Source organism: Solanum dulcamara, chromosome 9, assembly GCF_947179165.1.
Source record: "Solanum dulcamara chromosome 9, daSolDulc1.2, whole genome shotgun sequence".
Taxonomy (NCBI): domain Eukaryota; kingdom Viridiplantae; phylum Streptophyta; class Magnoliopsida; order Solanales; family Solanaceae; genus Solanum; species Solanum dulcamara.
In genome coordinates, this window is record NC_077245.1 from 68046647 (window position 1) to 68065926 (window position 19280).

At 34.5% G+C, this 19280-nt stretch overlaps 2 protein-coding genes across 3 annotated transcripts; one reads left to right on the forward strand and one right to left on the reverse strand.

Annotated features, from left to right (window-relative positions):
• The first annotated feature begins 2895 nt into the window (after window positions 1-2895).
• LOC129904092 (uncharacterized) lies at window positions 2896-5338 on the forward strand. Its single transcript, XM_055979622.1, has 4 exons — window positions 2896-3156; window positions 3720-3842; window positions 3931-4092; window positions 4625-5338. The coding sequence occupies exons 1-4, from the start codon at window positions 3008-3010 to the stop codon at window positions 5088-5090; spliced, it is 900 nt and encodes a 299-aa protein (XP_055835597.1). The 5' UTR covers window positions 2896-3007; the 3' UTR covers window positions 5091-5338.
• Window positions 5339-5690: 352 nt separating this feature from the next.
• Window positions 5691-16182, reverse strand: LOC129902355 (U-box domain-containing protein 33-like). Of its 2 annotated transcripts, none has more exons than XM_055977574.1 (7): window positions 15869-16182; window positions 14661-14779; window positions 10860-10966; window positions 8846-9431; window positions 7671-8219; window positions 6666-7388; window positions 5691-6143 (listed from the first exon to the last, which is right to left on the reverse strand). In XM_055977574.1, exons 1-7 carry the CDS (start codon window positions 16095-16097, stop codon window positions 5961-5963), a joined length of 2496 nt encoding a protein of 831 aa, XP_055833549.1. In that variant the 5' UTR covers window positions 16098-16182; the 3' UTR covers window positions 5691-5960. The 2 variants fall into 2 exon arrangements, with proteins under 2 accessions (XP_055833549.1, XP_055833548.1); XM_055977573.1 differs by having other exon boundaries at window positions 15797-16181.
• Window positions 16183-19280: the final 3098 nt, after the last annotated feature.

The window sequence follows — 19280 nt, forward strand, 5'->3', positions numbered from 1 at the left end:
GTGTTAAAACATGGTTGCCAGAGAAGAAGGAAGGGAGAAACGATTTTTTTTAAAAATAGAAAATAAAAATAGAAAATGAAATAGTGTATAAAAGGGGAAAAAGAAAGAAAAGGAAAACAAAAAGATAAACAAAAAATAATGAATATAAATATAGAAATAAATGATGTGGCATAATTTGATTGGTGCATATCATGTATTGATTTTCTTAAAAGTGGTGATGACAAAAAAAGTTGTATTTTATTTTGAAAAACAGGAAAAAGTCAGTCAGGAAACAATGTATTCTTTTTAAGAATAAAAATATCCATAGAAAAGTAAAGTCAATGTTTGGGCTTCTTACATAACTATTAGGTGACTAAAAAAAATTCAACAAAATGATCACATGTATATGTAATGTTCGATATTATTTAAATAGTATATAATTATGTATATATAATGTATAACTATATATTAAAAATATATATATAAATGTCATGATCCAAAATCGGGTCATGATGCATGTTATAACCCCCCGATAGGCAAATCAAAACTCAAACCAAAAGAGTCGGAAGATAACAATTTAATAATATCAATAAGAAATAAGCAGAAACAGGAATAAAATATAGCGACGGGCCATATCATAGATCTGTAGTACAATACTAAATATACAAAAAAGGTCTGAAAGTGACCAAAATGACAAACTAACACAAGACCTAACCCCGAACTTGGTGTCACCTACATAGGAGCTACTACGTACAGAAAAGATATATATACAAGAGAACTGACTAATCAAAATACAAGTCAATCAAAAAGAGGTAAAACAACAAATCTCTGAACGCCATAAATTCACCACGATCTAAGTCAGTGACGACCAAGGAAGATTTAACGCTCACAAAGGTGACTCATACTGGGAGCTGCATCAGAAAAAACTGTAGAAGTGTAGTATGATTAACAAAACACGGAATACTCAGTAAGCATCATAGACCGACTGAGCACAAAAAGATCATATATATAAACAAGCAGCATGATAGTAGTAACAAAAGTTGATATAAGGCTAGAAGTAAACAAACATTACCAACAAGAAAGGACAATGACAATTCTATCACACAACTCAAACAAGTACAGATATTCAATCACACAAAGATATGTGATGCACATGTAGGCAATGCATGTTTAAAGTAAAAAAATTCAAAATTGTCTCGCCAGCTGTCTCGTGGAACCCCCAAGACAATTACGGAACCCGCCTCAGCTCAACTATAGATGTAATAATGGTAAAACCTGAAATTCAGTGTACGAACCGCTGAAGCTTATCAACAAATGCCCTATAAGGAAAAAAGGGTACATTTTATCTTAAAATCAAGTTTTTCATCAGTAAAATCAGTGAAAATTCATAATCCCACTCCCTCGGAGTTGAAAATTAGTAGAAAACGTAGTGCAACCAATAAGGATCTCGACACCTCTTTTCATTCCAAATCAGAATGCAATTATGCCATTAGTATGCCATGAACATGATTTTACACCAACACAATCAAGTCATTCTCAAAGCAACCATATCACACACAACTGGTAAACACCCATCATAACATAGACGTACTAACTTAGAACTCCAGTCAGTACAAATCCATGGCCTCAAGCCCAACACTACCATCAATAAAGCGATGATTCAAGCATAATCTAAAGAGCACACAAAACACCAAAGCAACCATAACGCATAAAAATTTAAGTTCCAAAGCACATAAGAGCATTCTAAGGATATACAACAACAACCAAGCCAAGGAACAACCTAAACTAAACTTATCGACTAAAACACTACACTAAATAACTCGAAATGGCTAATAATGTCACTAAGGATCAAGTACACCTATGAACTAGTACTAAATCTAAACCAACCATCACACTAGATCAAAATGACCCTTACGAAGTTGATGGAACTGACTAAATCCTCATCTCCACATCAGAATCTCAACATTAAAATGACCCTTACGGAGTTGAAAGAATCCTTATCTGACATAAGAATCTACGAATCTTGACTAAATTCAATTCTTTCATGCCTTAAGCCTTCAAAATAGTAAAACCAACTCAAAACTCACCCGACCACTTCAGAAAGCATGTCCCCAATCCCAATGCCACATAAAAGATACAAGAAAGATAAGGGAATGGGCAAAATGATAAAAGCACATAAAAACACAAAAATGACTTGTAGGATCATTACAACATCCACTGCTAAAAAGACTTTCGTCCTCAAAAGTAAAATAATAAAAATATACATATGAATAATATAAATATCAAGTACGAATAAACTTACTAATATCCTTTCATGGTGTTGAATATTTTAATTTAGGTACACATCCTATTACTTCAATATATATATATATTCAAAAACCACTATATAGCCATCTTGGAAAATCCGACCTTTGAACAAAGACACGCATAAAAGGTCAACAAATCCATTTAAATAGGTCTTCTTTGAATTTGTCATCCTTTTTGCTAATATCTATCACCACAAGTGTCCTTCTCATTACATAGGCAGTGGCCACTAATATTAATTAGATGAGAAGTTTTGGGTATAAAGTGCCACGGCGTGTATGTCCTAATGATCAATAAAATAATTTTAAAAACTTAAAGGTAAAAAAGTTAAAATAATTGCTTTTCATTAATTTAAATTTTGAACGTTAAATTTATCTGGTATTTATATTGACGAGAGATATTAAATTTGAGCGTGATAAAATTTGATACACACAAACAACACAAATATCAAAAAATTGAGTTGATAAATAACTAGTGAAATAAAGTTGAGGTACAGCATACAAATAATCCTAATATTAAAAAATTGAGTTGATAGGTAAGCAATTGAAAAATAGATCGAGTGACGCACCCAAACAACACTGGTATTAAAAATATTATTAATGAAGTAGGTGTCTGCTGTTGGTTTGTTGCATCATTTGGGTTATTAACCTCTTCTACTCCTTACCAAAAAGTCCAAAATGCTTCATTTATTTTTTTTCTTGTATGAATCAACAAGATTATTATAATGTCAACAACCCAAGGGGCTAGGGAAAACAGTAGCAATATTATGGCTCAACCATTTCTCCATGAATTCAAGAAACAAGCTTCTTTCTTCCTCAAAGAGAAGATCAAGACAGCCAGATTGGCCTTGACTGATGTTACACCAACTCAGATGTAAGTTCTTTGTTGGAATTAGCGACGGACAAATTCTGTATATCAAAATTAGTGACAAATTATTAAAAGAATTTGTTATTCATGAGCTATTTAGCGATAAAGTTCATATCTGATTCCACTTCCTTTTTAGTATTTGTACTATGATTATGAATTTTGACTTTCCGATCATGTGTATCTTCTGATTTATTCATACATAGTTTATTATAATAGTTTCGTGATTTTACTGTTATATTAAGTAACTTTTTAAAGAAATAAAATACTTTTGTTAAGCGATTTTTTTGGTTTCTTTTTAAATCTCTTCAAATTATGTGACAAAAATAGTTTTTCTGTGACTTTACTTTGATTAAAGTTAGTGATCGTACGTGAAATTAATCTAGAGAGAAAGACAATCAAACAATTACCAATCATGATCTTTGTGGATCGAAGCATTCATACAAAAAGAAACTCTAAATATTTGAGATTTTTCTTCTTTTTGAATAAGATCTCAATTTCAGCAAGGGCGATTTCATTAGATATCTTACAACTAGATTTCCGATCCAGCTAACGATGATGTTTATGTGAAGATTGACAGAAGAAGCTACAAATGGAAATCCAGGTGCACCTGACACAAAAACACTAAAAATGATTTCCAAGGCAGCTTTTGAAGTTGATGATTACTGGAGAATTGTTGGGATCCTCCACAAAAAGTATGTTTATTTTTATTACTATATATTTGTTTTTGCAATTTCTTGGATAATATTTTCAGGCTTGATGATGTTTTGATGTATGATTTAGATTGTCAAGTTTTGATGGAAAGAATTGGAGGATTTCATATAAGGCTGTGATAGTGTTGGAACACTTGTTGACTCATGGACCTGAAAGTGTTGCTGAGGAATTCCAAAGTGATAAAGATGTTATTAGGGAAATGGGAAGCTTTCAACTCATTGATGAGAAAGGGTAAACATTTAATCATGATCATCCAATTATTAATTTATGGTAGAAAAGTCATTAAACTCATTTTTAAAAATGAAAAACAGTCTTTCTAACTTCACAAGATAAGGCTAACACTGCGTACACATCACCCTCCCCAGATCCCACTTGTAGGGCTACACGGAGCTTTCCATCCCACAAACTCAAATAGTTTGGTACTTCAGCAACTCACCTTATGTATTATCCATGTGTCATCACTTAAAAATACAACAATCCATTTTTTGGCCCACTAGAAAAAACAAAAAGAAATCCATGATGTGCTACATGATGAAAGACATTGGGTATTAGGTTGGGTCAGAAAATGACTTTTTTTGTTTGTTTAAGTGATTTCGGGTAGATACTATGTAAGGTGAGTTGCTGATAGTATATATGTGGTAGCTTTACTTTGTCTTTTTTTCCTTGACATGATTTAGCATTTTGAGTAACTTGTATAACTTTGTCGCGATAAACTAAAAGTTGAATGTCCATCCATTTAAGGTACTTTTAATGATGTATGCAGATTCAACTGGGGGCTAAATGTTAGGAAGAAATCTGAGAGGATACTGAAGCTGCTAGAAGATGGTCAACTTCTCAAAGAAGAGAGAAACAAATCCAGGAAGATATCAAGAGGGATTGAAGGTTTTGGGAGCTTCAACATTAGGAGTACTACTAGTTCAAAGGAAGGAATTTTGGAAGAATCAGCAATTAAACCTTATGGAAGGTCTAATTCTCAGTTTAATCATCATGAAAATGAGGATGATGAGTACTTAGTTTCTTGTATTAGTTTAAAAGAAAACATGGCACCAAGTGAGGAAATGCACAAGTGGAACTTCAAAGGAGAATCAAAAGCACTTTTGGATGAACAGAAAGAAGGACCAAGAATGGGATTTTCATCAGAAGAGGATCATCCTTTCAGAGAAACAGACCGATTAACGTCAGTCTCCCTGCTTTCTTCTGGAGATCAAGTCCTCCAAGCATGTCAATAGGACGTGTAGCGTATGTATGTTAAGTAGTTGTTTTATGCGTTCATCTATCTCTCAAGGCGAATTGTGTCGTTTCCCCAAAGACTGCTGTATAGAGCTAAGAACACCTAATTGGTTGTTCCCTTATAGGCTTAATACCTCTACTAGCTATTTTGAGCTACTGTTGTAACCTACCTACAGGGTGAAGCAATGCAGAAAAATGCAACTGTACTTCCATTTCAGGTTCATGGAATAATTGCTACTTTCTTGAATGGTCTTAGTACCCAATTTTGTGTTTCATTTCCTTATTAGAAGTGATACAAACAATGCTATTAATGATGCTGATGTTTCCAAGTATATTGCTGCTTTCTTTTTTAGTTTAGCCATCTGGAATCTGAAGTCCGCTGGTTCCACTAATCTGAATTCATGCTGGATAAGCACACTAAATAGGGTAAAATGCTCTGTACCCCAAGAAGATCTCGAGTACTATACATCTAGTTCAAGGTGGAAGGATCTCAACCACCCAACACGGCCCTTAGTAACCCTATTATATTTCTACTGCTACACCTGATGAGAACTAAAAATGCATTGTGGTTGCTTCTACCTTCAGAAACATTTAACATCTCAGGAAAATGGCAAATGAAACAACTTTGTTAAGTTATAAGAGCACACAAAATCAGTCTATAAAATTTATAAATACTACATTTGTCTCCGAGATGTTCTCCTCTACTCATGTTATCAACAGAGCCTCCACCATTCTGGTGTATTAGAGATCTATGAGATGGGGCTATTTTCCAAGTATTTGTAACACTAGGCTCTAGGTTACCTTTTGTATCCTAGGCTCCTTGACTACATACATATCGATTTACACTATTGTTACTACTATATGAGGATTTATAGGTTGCAGAGCCAATCCTTGATAGCAAATCGTAGAGCATGATTAGGAGTCAGCTCCAAATGGCTTAGTTTCAAATTGGTCATTGGAGAAGTATCATGACCAGTTTCCAGCCATCCTTGAATGGCCTCTCCTTCATATGTGAACCCATCTGCAGCGACCTGCGGGTCATGCATTATATCCTGAAATAAATTCACAATCATGTGAGCATTATTGAGCTGCAAACATGAAAACCAGAGAAATTGTTTCTAACAGCAAAATCGGAGTGACTGAAAAATACAAACACAGCACACTAGAGGGGTCATCTTAACTAGTAGTGATCAATTTTGGGCATAAATTATGACAACAGGCCTATGATGCCATGCATGTGGAACAGCTACCATCTCATACATTTTACATTCAGATTATGTTTTTATTTTTATTTTATGGTTCCATGTTCTGTCGGGGGGGGGGGGGTGAAAGGCTGGTTGAGAGAAGAGAAAGGATATGACCAGATGTTGTACCCTCAAACTCTTAAGGCATGATAGCAGTACTACCGGGAAACAGTAACCAGTTTGCTCACTCTCAATTCTTTTCAAGTCTACACATACACGATTATCCCCTAAAATTAAAAACTAAAATAACATATGTTTATGTCTTCCTATCGTGTGTCCTAGAGGACCACAAAAATTTATATGATTAATAGTAAGCAGAACATAACTTACCTGGCGAATCGGACATAAGAAAAAGGAGGGCACTGATTGCTCTTCCAACTCATTCAAGTTCTCCAGCTCCATTACAAGAGACGGTGTCAACTCAGGCCTATCCCAACTGTTTACTTCACAGCATTGCAACGCCAGTTCTGCTAACCTTCTTGACACAAATGTAGACCATTCTCCAGCAGATGAATCCAACAGAGACTCTAATTGTGCATATGAGACTGCCCTGCGTACTTCATTCACTAGTCCTGCTAGAGTTCTTCCAGTGAGCATTTGAAGGATAATAAGTCCAAGTGCATAAATGTCCGATTTAGGTGTCAGAGCTCCAGTTTCATGAAATTCAGGATCAGTGTAGGAAAAGAGACCCTTTGGTTCACTAAGACGATCGAAACTTGGGCATCGCAGGGCTTGCTTAAGTATCAGACTAGATACGCCGACATCACATACTTTACAGCTGCCTGTGCAATCAAGGAGCACATTCTCAGGCCTCAGATCCCCATGTACAATCTTTTCAGGGTATGAAGAGTGCAAAAACAGAAGGGCACTTGCAATTTCAGCAAGAATTCGTGCTCGCATCTTCCAATTCATGGGACTAATGTTGTTTTTGCAAAAGAGGCGGTCTTGGAGGCTCAAGCCAGGCAAGTATTCATAAACAAGCCCACAAGATTCTGGACATACACCAAGTAAAGTGACCAGATGAGGATGACGTAACTTAGCTAGAATTTCCACCTGCAAGTAAGAAGTTAATCATCTGAAGCAGCACACAAATCAAAGAAACTGTTTGCAGAGAAAATTATGAGATTCACTTTTAGCTTATGATGAAAGACAAGGAAAGGTATGTGAACTTGAGTTGGTTGGACGAAATCAAGGAAAATCACATGCTAGACATTTTGGACCAATTGTTTTATATGCTGAAAGGAACTCTGAAGTAAAGAAACTTAAGAGTGGAATCCAAATCCTATCTAAATGCAATTTGCAATCCATGCATGTGAATCCAAGGGAGATGTTGACCTGTTCAAAAAACTGTGACTGCCATTGCATATTATGTGGATGCAACTGCTTAATGGCTACGGTTTTATCTGAGAGTTCTCCTTTAAACACATCAGCATATCCTCCCTGACCAATTCTGAAGCTCTCAGAAAAATTGCATGTTGCTGTCTGCAAATCGGAGAATGAAAATTCAACCAACTCAAGTGATACAGAGCACTCAGTCAAGTCACTTGCACTTAGTCCTCCATCTTTTCCACGATTCTTCCACGAACTAATCCATTGTATGGCCTCAGTATTTTGCTGCTGAAGTTTCTGCTTCTCTTGCCGGAGAGTTGATATGGAGGAATGAATCAATGTTAATTCTCCAGCGATCTCTTCACACCGTTGATCGGCCTCCTGTGCACGACTATCCAGGAGGGCTATATTTCTCATGGCCTTGTGCAGCTCATAAGTTTTCTCCTTTTTCTCCTTCAAGAGCCTTTCTTTTTCCAGCAATGTAGTTTCCAGAGCATCCTCAGCTTCCTTCCTCAGTTCAACTTCATGTGCATGAGCAGATTCAAATGCTTTTACCTACAACAAAACAAAATTTCTAAATTTCAGAGCCTAAGAAGGAAGCTTCAGTTCTTATAAAAAAAAAAAAAGGAAGCTTCAGTTGTATAGAAGTAATAGTTCACCAATTATGTGTTTTCAGTCCATTATAGATGTTGCATATATGATAAATGATATTAATATGCACATTCCTCTTATACTGGTAGTTGTCGCAGTATAGTAGATATGTTGCATGAGTTTCTGCTGTATTTAAGAATACATACTGGCTCTAGGAATGAACTACTCTGACACGGAGATTCATGCAGTAGCAATTATTTGGTCGCAAACATAAGAATATAGTATTTTTAAAGTGCTGCAGTGATGGACAGAATGTAATTTTTTAGCTTGGGTAAGCCCATAGTGGGTCTACTGGTACATTAGATATGATGGCTTTGGTCCATAAATGAATGTGAAGCCATAATATAAGAAAAGCTAATAAGTGTAATTTAGCTTCATAAGCCTCCATGTTTGTGATATCCAGCAGTAGCCAAATTTAACGATTGTCCATGCATCAATATAGTTCTTCCACAAATATTTAAGTATGGAAGGATCTATAGAGCAATAAGAATAAGACTACCTCAATTGGAATACAGAAACTAGAGGTTTACCTTTCTGATGGCTTCTTCAGCTTCAGCTTCCAGTTTTTTGCGCTTCAGAATCTCTGCAAAAGCTTCATTCCTTGATGATTCAAATTCTGTGCTGACTTCTGCCAGCTGTTTGTATAAACTTTCCATCTCCGCATCAGGGGGCACCATTTGTTCAGCAGAAGAAGCATAACTGCTATTAGGAGTAGAGCTTGTTGAAATAGATAAACTAGGAACACTGATCAGATTGCTTCTGCTGGTAGAAGAAAAATCCTTGAACCGTAAATCAGTTTGTGATGGAATCCCCTCTTCAAGAATTAAACTTTTTATTCCAGATGACAGCAGGTCCCTAGACGAGCTTGACTGAACATGTTCTGGCAACAGGATAACCTCGTTCTTGCAGGACTTCAGACACCAAGATCTTAAACCAAATACATCAACAGCCCCTGCTCGAGTATTAGGAGAAATAGGTGCAACGAAGCTTGAGCATTCAGGAGGTTGTCTACTCCAGATTAATCTTCCTTTGTAGACAAAGAATATTTCACAGAATGTAGGAAAATTTTTGGCAGCATAACTTGCTTTCCTGGAGCTTTTCTTAACCTTCACACAACTGTAGATAACTGGTAAGTTTGGGCTCAAGGGACCAGTTCTATTTGATGAAAATTTAGAAAGATGTCAATATACTGTTCCAGTAAATACAGGTTTAGCAACAAAAAGAAAAGATCCATATAGAAATATCAACTAGCTTGGATTAAGGTTGTGTCATGTTGATATCCTTACATTAGGTCCAGTTTTACGAATCTTTTCATATTTGTTCAGAGATTGTATGTTAGTGTAAAAATCAGAGAGATTTTAAGAGCTTCCTCAAGACAACTGCTGATTTATCCAAAAGAAAAACTACTATGTGTTGGAATGAAATGGTCCCAAATATAGCAGATGGATAGAGGTTCATATAACCCACACTACTAGTTTGCGATGGAGGCTCTGCTATTGTGCATCTTTGTAAAACAAGTAAAGCAAGATATAGGTTGTATTATGAAATCCCCCAGTTCTGCAGGCAAACACAGCCTCTACAGATTTCTGGACCTTTAATTTGACCACTGCTCTCAGTTCTCCGACAGTGAAAGTTTTGACTAGCCTACAAGAGTTTTCGGCTAGCAATATGACTACACTAGGCAATTTATCCGCACCCATCAAGTTTAGATGAAAACAGTTACCTGAAATGAACGCAAACTGGCCCGGGCACCTATGTTGCTCAGATTCTCTAAATTTACTACCGTACCTATGTCTACCCATGTCAGATCCAACAAAAATGCACTACTTTGGAGGATTCGTCACGCACCCTGTGCCATTTTTGAAGAGTTCGAGCAACATAGCTGGGCACTACCTTACTAAAAAGAAAGACCTAATTTTCCTTTGTTAATTAGGTCAGTCGGGAAAAATAACATCAAGTTGCTACAAGACATGAACCAAGCAGTCAAAATGTTTCCAAAACTGGAGATTCCTTTTTTCTCCTTTATTTTTGGTTGATTTGGTAAGCCCCCTCCCCTCCCCTCCCCTCAAAATAATATCCTGTCTAGGAGTCAACAGTGGCTCTTTCAAATTTTGCTCTCTCGGTGACACAAGCTCTCAACCTCTAGGTAGGAGGTGGAATACTCTTATAACTCAAGTAACCTCTCTTACCAGAAAGTAGAGATACCAGGAGATCAACATAGCAACTTGGACATTTCAGTTTATGGTCAATTCTGGTGCCTCTGACATGACAAATCTGGTTTATGCAGAAAAAATGACATGTAGGAGGAAACAAGTTTACAAAAAGGATTTATAAGTTTTCATTAAGATCCTCAGCACAAAAACAGAACTGCATAAATTTGAGATATTTTATAGCGTCCAGAAGTCTTTCCAAAAAGACACACTCTTCAAAAATTGAATCATATAACATAATCCAGAATTCACAAGTGCAATTATAATCTACAGCATTTCAAACATTTTAATCGCACTTGAAAGTAATCTAAATGACTAGAAGTTGAAGACCTACTCTGGTATTGCCCCAATTATAAGCTTCTTGGTGTTCTGCTTGTTGACAAAATCCAGAATTCCTTTTAGGACTTGATCTGATTCAACAATAGCAACACTTGCTTTAACCTGAAAAGATTATCATGTCTTCTGTAAGTGACTGCATTGGTAGCATGACACAAGGAAAATACTCATCATTACTTTGAAAAGAAAAACAGATTTTTACAGTACATAGATCATGATACTGATGTCGTGAAGAAAGAAATTGTGAAAGTAATAGAAAAAATAATTTAAACTAAAGGACTCCTAATCTTTGTTTTAAATGTAATAGAAGATATTAGAAAGTAGAAAAGTGAGAGAAAAAAAGAATATGTTTCAGGGGTTCAAACCCATTTAATCTATCAAGTATAGCACACAGTAATAGGTTCAAATCCCAACCGAGGGAAAAATAACTAGGTCATTTCCTCCCATTTACCCAAACCTAGGTGGACAGCATTACCCGATACATATGCTTGTGAGAGATATCATGTAACCGGTGGAATAATTGAGGTGCGCACAAGGTTGACCCAAAATACAACAACAACAACAACAACAATGGGGAAATCTTAGTAGCTCAGTTGGTTGGCGAACTGAACTTCCCCTACACCACCAACACACACACATGACACGCCCCCTCCAAAAAAAAAACATACTTAGTGTAATCCCACAAGTGACCCCCTGAAGCCCAACAAATTCTTCGTCAACTTATATCACATCCTCACCTTTTTTCTTTTGACTGGGAATTTCTTCACAACCACATCACTTTTTACTGATGCTTTCACTTCCCCTGGGTTTCTTTGACATCTAGAAAAAGAGAATAAATTTGTTAGAAATCACTCATCTTTTCCTCACCACATTCTCTCTTCCAGACCAATGTTGTCAAAGGCGCGCTTTAAGCACGCTTAAGCCTTGAAGCGAGGCTCAAAACGTGTTCAGCGCTTCGTCTCGCTTTATGTGCGCTTTAGTGTGGTAATCAAGGTTCTAAGGCAAACTTTTCCTTTTCAATGAACCTCTTTTGAAGAAGTGACACTAAACAATTAATATTTCACTTTATCATACTTTTTTTTTCAATTTCTTTGGTTATATATTTGTCATTCATGTTTATAATTATTGGTCTTGGACTAAACATATATATTTGTATTTTTTTCTCCCTCTGCGCCTTTTTTCATTAAAGCCCACACTTTATTTGCGCTCTGCACTTAAAGCCCCAATGGACCTTAAAGCTTTATTGCGCTTTTCGCCTTTGATAACACTGTTCCAGACATGGTATGATCATCAGCAGGAAAACTTCTTTTTTGTGGAATCGTTACAGTAAAATGGCAAAGAAAAACTATTTCCATCTTAATTTCTCACTATTTATCGATATTTTTTCACCCATAAATCTGTTCATTTTCATGTCCACATTCAGTGTATTCAATTTGAATAATCCACACATGTTCATCAGAACGGAAAAAAAAGGGAAAAGAGGAGAGAAGAGCCAAATAGCTTTCAATAATGACCTTTCTCTTTTGTACAACCCAGCAAACACAAGAACTGCAACAGGGCATTCCCTTTAATCCATCAGTACTTCATCACGATAAAATAGTCAGATCAGGATAAACACGGGCTACAGTTGAAATTGACGGAATATGGTGGAGATTTACAATGGTGCTTAAGTTTCTACGGTTACTAAAGGGACGGTAAAAGTTAAAGGGAGAAGGAATTTTGGTGAAGAGGGGAAGGGAAGAAGAGAGAGGGAAAAGGGTAGAAGGGGCAATAAGAGATGGCGCAAATGGAAGTAGTCAAAGATGGTAGTCATTTATTGGTACCATAAGTGACAGAATCTCAGGCGGAAAGCATGGAAAAGTTCCTCTCTGGAATGCTGTTTTAACCTTTTGCTCAGTAATTAGTCAAAACCGTTACTTGAGTTGATGCTTGTAGAAAAGATTCTAATGGCACATTAAGAAAACTATTAAAAGGAAGATATCTGATTGTGGTCCCATTTGAGCAACTGACAACCATTCTATTAAGTAAAATTTCTCAACCAAAATCCCGCAAATACACAGCCAGATCAGAGTCCGAGTCTCAAAATAAACCCATCCCAAAGTTTCTGAACCAAAATGAGTTGTTGACTTCTGCTCATAAGCCATTTTGAAGTAAAAAATATATAGAAATCCTCTAGCAGCTTGAAATGTTACCATTTAAGATTTGAAGTTCTCAAGTGACCTCAATGATCATTAATACCACAGAAGAATCATAAAAGGAAATGGTCCAACCCAGCTCATCGTACTCAGACATATTTAAAGATGTCGCATTAGACACTCGCCCCTGTAACAGTTCTATGCAAATCACACCAAAATAAGTAAGCCCACTAAGATAACAGTTCTAACGTTTCAGAGTAGCAAATGACCTTTAGAGGTCGTTTGGTAGGAGGTATTAGAGAAAATTGGAAATTAGGTTTTGGGCCTTACTCACATATCAAAAGCTAGCTCCAAGGGAGGAGGATTGCTCAAGCCTTATAAGGAGACCACTCATCTCATTAGCCACCAATGTGAGATCTTTTTTCATTCTTGAATAAAAATAATACATGTATTAGCTTTGGTATTATTTAATCCCATGTTTGGTAGTGTTTCCAACCTATGTATAACTAATACACACCCTATTTAGTAATATTTTTATACATAGTAGACCATGGTATTAACAATGCGAGATACTATTCCTATTCTAATACACCATATTCAGACTAATAATTATAAACATGAATGACAAATATATGACCAAAGAAATTGAAAACAAATTATGATAAAGTGAAATATCAATTGTTTGTGTCACTTCTAAGGAAGAGGCTCATTGGAAAGGAAAAGTTTGCCTTGGAACCTTGATGACGACACTGAAGCACACATAAAGCGAGGCGAAGCGCTCAACTCGTTTTGAGCCTCGCTTTAGGGCTTAAAGTGCGCCTTTGACTACATTGATCATATTCAGTACGATCATATTCTAATACACTCCATTCATTTAATACAACATAACAAACAATCGATAAAAAATAATGTCAGCATAACTAATCCCGGCATTACTAATACGTCATATTTAGTACTATTCTTATATACCCTATTACTCTCCTACTATCTTATTTGTTGATTCTATTAGTAGTTATTACTCGTCGTTTCCTTTGTTTCGATTACCGTATTATTTGTTGTTGCCATTGTCCTCTTCTACTTTATTTTAAGCTGACTTCTTCACTACATTATTTTCTTTCAATACTTGATGTTAACATGTTATACTTGAGCCAAGGGTCAATTAGAAACAATCTCTCTACCTTCAGGGGTACAGTTGTGGACACGCCTTCCTCCCCAGATCGCACTTGTGATATTACACTGGCATGTTGTTGTTGTTGTTCTTATGTACCCTACCAAATGACCCTCAATGAGAATAGACTAAACTTCTAAAGCAAATTAGTTACCCACAATAACAATGCACAACCTAGACAGAGAAATTATTCTACACGTTGAGAGGAAGGAAATGGTGAAAGATCAATACCAATACATAATGTACAAAATCATAATTCAACATCATAATTCTCTTTGATCAGGACACTAGAGCATCAACAGCTCTTCCATCATAGAGTAAAATGGTCATGCAGTTACTCTTATAGTCTCTTTCTTTTTTCAATATGATCCACCAAATGAATTTACTGAAACCTAGTTTTACAAAAATGATTGCAACTTATGCTATAAACAGGACCGCGTTCCTGGAGAATAAATGCCACAACACTCCACACCAATCATATGGAGACAAACGATACCTTTGATTTGAAGCATACACTCAAATAACGAGATATAAGTTTCCTAGCCTCTTCTCTCTCCGCACTTCGAAATGCAGATACCACTTTTGCATTAGCCTGAGTAGCTGGCAATCTTCCCACTGCATAAAAATCACAAATATGGACACATGATTGTAGGTTGTCGAAAGAATAAATCTGTTCCTCTAAAGTTTTCTAGTCTAAATGTGTTTAGTATGGAGGAAGATATTTTAAAAGGGTGCACTTTGGCGGAGAGGAAGATGTTTATCATAACGCGAGAAACCATTTCCTGGATCATTTTCTATTGTTAGGGTTATGAATATAGATGACACATGGTAATTGAACAAGGAATAATATTCGGTAAAACCATAGACAGGTCCAGCATCTAAACTTTATGGGTTCAAACTCTAAGATTTTTAATGTTGAACCCGTTATATCTTAAAAGTTAGGTTTCATACCTACTATTTACTGCAATTTTTTATGGATTTGCACTCCGCATATCGTCACTCTGCATCTGCCTCTGGGTAAAAGGATATTTATGAGTATTGAAAACAGTGGTTACATGTTGACTTAAGCAAGTGATATGGACTTAAAGTTAGGATAGTTGTAAAGGAAATTTTGCTCATTTCTTTTTGGTCGAAAATTATTTTCCAGGAACAAAGAGTTCCACAACTCAATGTAATCAAACATTCCTTTAAAGACCAAAACTTTATCAACCTATTGTACAAAATTTTACTAAAACAGAAGCTGAATTTATAATCATGATACATCATCTACATTAAACCCTCTGGGATGGCTCAGATGGTTTGTCTTCGGACTTCCATAATAGAGGTCTCAAGTTCGAAACCCCTTGCCTGCCACAACATGGGCTTGCGTAGTAAGGTTTTACCTCTCATATCTGGTTCGCGGGCTATTGCACAGGGGCAGGGTTTACCCTTGTCAACCAAAAAGGATAAACTTATCATCTACATTTATAACCTAGAAACACTAGAAATGATCCAGAATACAATCTTTTAAGGAACAACATTAAAGTATAAACATAATTTCGAATTACCAAAAGCACCCAAAGTATAAAAATCATCTTTACATCATGAATAAAGCATCAACAAGAATAAAAGAGGGAAACATAGGTGACATACACAAAGTAGGTATATATGGAGAAGGTTCAAGAACATGAAGAATACAAATCTCAGAGTTCCCAAATGTCTTACAAGCCCACTGAACCGAAGCAACACCTTTTTCAACAGATTTCCCCACAGCTACAAATACTTTAGACCCTTGTTGTTCTTCTTCCTCCTCTTCTACAACTTCCCTCGATTGAGGAGTGACGATTTGGCTTGTCCTGTAAAACCCACGTCGGAAACTTGCCATTGAAGAAAACCCAGAAGGGAAATTTGCAGGAGTTGGAGAAGGAGGAGGAGAAGGGGTTAGCAACTCCATGGATATTGAATATCAAAGAACTCAAACTCAGTGGGACATTACAGAGACAATTGGGGGAGTTTTTTTGTTGTTGTGTGCTCGTGTCAATATCTCAGAATATTTTTTTTTTAAAAAAATGAAAGTGTTTTTATTTTATTTTTTATGTTTGGTTTGTAATTCAAAAACATTATATTACATGTAATTTGCATATAATCTAAACAAAGGGATTCTTCCGTATATGTACATTCAGTCATAAGACATTTCAATTAAATGGTAGACACATATGTATGTAATGTATCGATATTGTATAAATGATGTATTTATATGATATATAGTTGTGTAATATATATATATATATTGCAATAATCATCTTTTTCAATTAGCTGATTTTTTTTAATTCTGACCAACGATTCAACTCTCCTTTAAACATTTCAAAATTTTAGATATGAGTACTTTTCAATATTTTGTGTCTTTTGATCACTCGAACCGACTCATATTTATAGCAAGTCGAATTTTAAAATTTGAGCTTCGAAGCTCTTTAGTGGCAGATTTCAAGGGATATCAACTCAAATCTTCTTTTAAATAATTCAAAATTTTAAATATGAGCGGAGGTTCCTATTAATATTTCGATTCTTTTGATATATTATTCATTCAAACTAATTTAGGTTTTCCTGCTCTATTTTCTTTTATCTGCGGATTAATTCATCCACAATCTCAATCTCTTCTCCACCTTCAATTCCTCTATTCAAATGCACCCCAAAATCGAAGTGTTAAAGCAGGAAGAAAAGGGCGATGACCAACAGAGGTTGATTATTGAATTATGGTATTAAATGATAATTAAGCTATTTTGAATAAAAAATTTAATTGAATGATCATTTTGTTTAATTTTCCCCTAAACAAAACTATAGAAGTGGGAGTGGGGGTAGGGTGAAATGATGTGTGTCAAAGGTGTGAGGATACAATTAATATATAATTTATTTGTAGAATTTTGTTTTTTCTATATCTAATTTTTTTTAAAATTATTTATTTTTTATATATGTGTTTGTTTCTCCTTATAAATCCACCTAAAACAAATATGTTTGGATTGGAGATGCACCTAGTGTGTCTGAATTGACTTATTTTAAATATTTTTAATTTTTGATTTTTCATGATATTTGGGAAAAATAAAAATTGTCTTAGACTAAAATGTCAAAAGTTGAATATCCCAACATAGCTTATAAACTATTTTTAAAAAGTTAATTCAAACACCCTCTTAATAGTTTAAAATTCATCTTACGTGACCATTAATACTCGTAAAGGAGACAACAAAAACATAATAATAGCTTCTCAACCTAGACTCTTATTTTTTATAAATAGAACTTCTAATTTTTCATAATATAAGTTAAGAAATGATTGCTTCATTATAACATAGTAGTAATTATAGCATCTTAGCGCTTGACTAATATAGGAAAAGGTAAATAAATTTTAATTTATGATAATCTTATGAATTTAAAAATCTCAAAATGAAAGAAAGAACTCATTTGTTCTCCTCTTCTTCCATGAAAAACAAGGTTCAAAATGGCTCATTTTTATGTGTAGTGTTTCTATTCTACCAAGTAATGAAAGTTTACTTCACCTTAAAATTTTCGCAATGAAAACAAATTTAAAAGAAATTAAAGAAGAAAACAATGATCATGTTTAGATCAAAAATTACATATTATAAAATCAAATTAATTTTCTTGTTGGAAAGAAAAATAACCCTACCTATGTTTTCACAATTAAAAAAAATAATAACTAGCACATATTTCTCTAGAAACTCATGCTTTATAAATAGAATTCAAACACACAACTTTTCTTCTTACTTGTTGACTTTACTAAATCAGAAAGCCATTATAACAAATTGAAATGTGATAATAGGACAAATTAAAGAAGAGAAAAGTTGAGTGTGGGAATCTAGGTACTTCACAATAATACTTCACTTTAGTTTTATTTTAATAATAATAATATAGCTAACACTAACTACTCCACCAAACAGCCAAGTCAATAATTATTGTTTTTGGAAGTTTAATATTTGAGCCAGTGAAATGCATTAGTTTAACATTATAAAATTAGCCAGCTAGTGTCTTTTTTTTATTTTTTAAATGACGTTATAACAATTGTTATTATGTCGTGTTATTTTACTTTTCAATTTTATTATTAATATTTTAAAATTTTTGAATATTTTTATCATATTTCTTTTTATTCAATTTACTCTGAAAATGATATTCTCGAGTCGGTGATCTTATCAAAAACAACATTTCTATCTCATAAGGATAATGATAAGGTTTGCATACATTATCCTTCTTCAACCCTACTTGTGACATAGTAATAGGTATATGTTATTGTTGTAAGAAAGACTAAGACCTCATTTGTTTTTACTAAGATTAAATCGTCTAAATCTGATGAATACATATTTGAATATTAAGATGTTGTATTAAAATCTAAATAATCAATATTATTTATTTTGTCAATATCTGAATTTATTAAATTTGTTTTTATTTAAAAAGTAACAAATACAAAATTCGATAAAGTACCAAGTTAATTTAATACTATATCAAAAAAAATTATATGAAGGATAGTGGTGGTGATGTCTAATGATACTGGTTGTGGGTGCCAATTGGAGATGGTGTTGACTAATAATGTTGTGTGTAGTAACTAGTGATAATTTTGCTGACAATAATGAGGGTAGTAACTAGTGGTGATATGATAGTTGTGTGGATGTTAGTGATGACTAATGACAGTGGTGAATGTTGACGGTATTTGGTGATCTATAGTAATGTTATGATGGTGATAATTATAAATGATGGTTGACGATGATGACAAATTGACAATTGATTAAAGTATTTAAATGATGATAGTTGATAATAATAAACAATGGTAATAGGCTATTAGTAGTGAATAAATGAAATTAGCAAGTTGTATCTTTATAAAAATAATATTTTAATAATATTAGGGTTTTATTATAGAATTCACTTTATTAATATTTCTATCGTATATCATTTCACAAAAATGGTATATTGTAACCAAAGGATAATTATTTGTGAAAAAATTATGATTTTTTTGACTTGTCAAAAAGTAGTGAAATACAAATGAAAGCAACAAATCTTGGGTAATCAAAGATCATCCAAGTTTGGTAGGGGCCACAACATGAAATGATAAAGATTTGAGAGAGTTTTATATAGTATA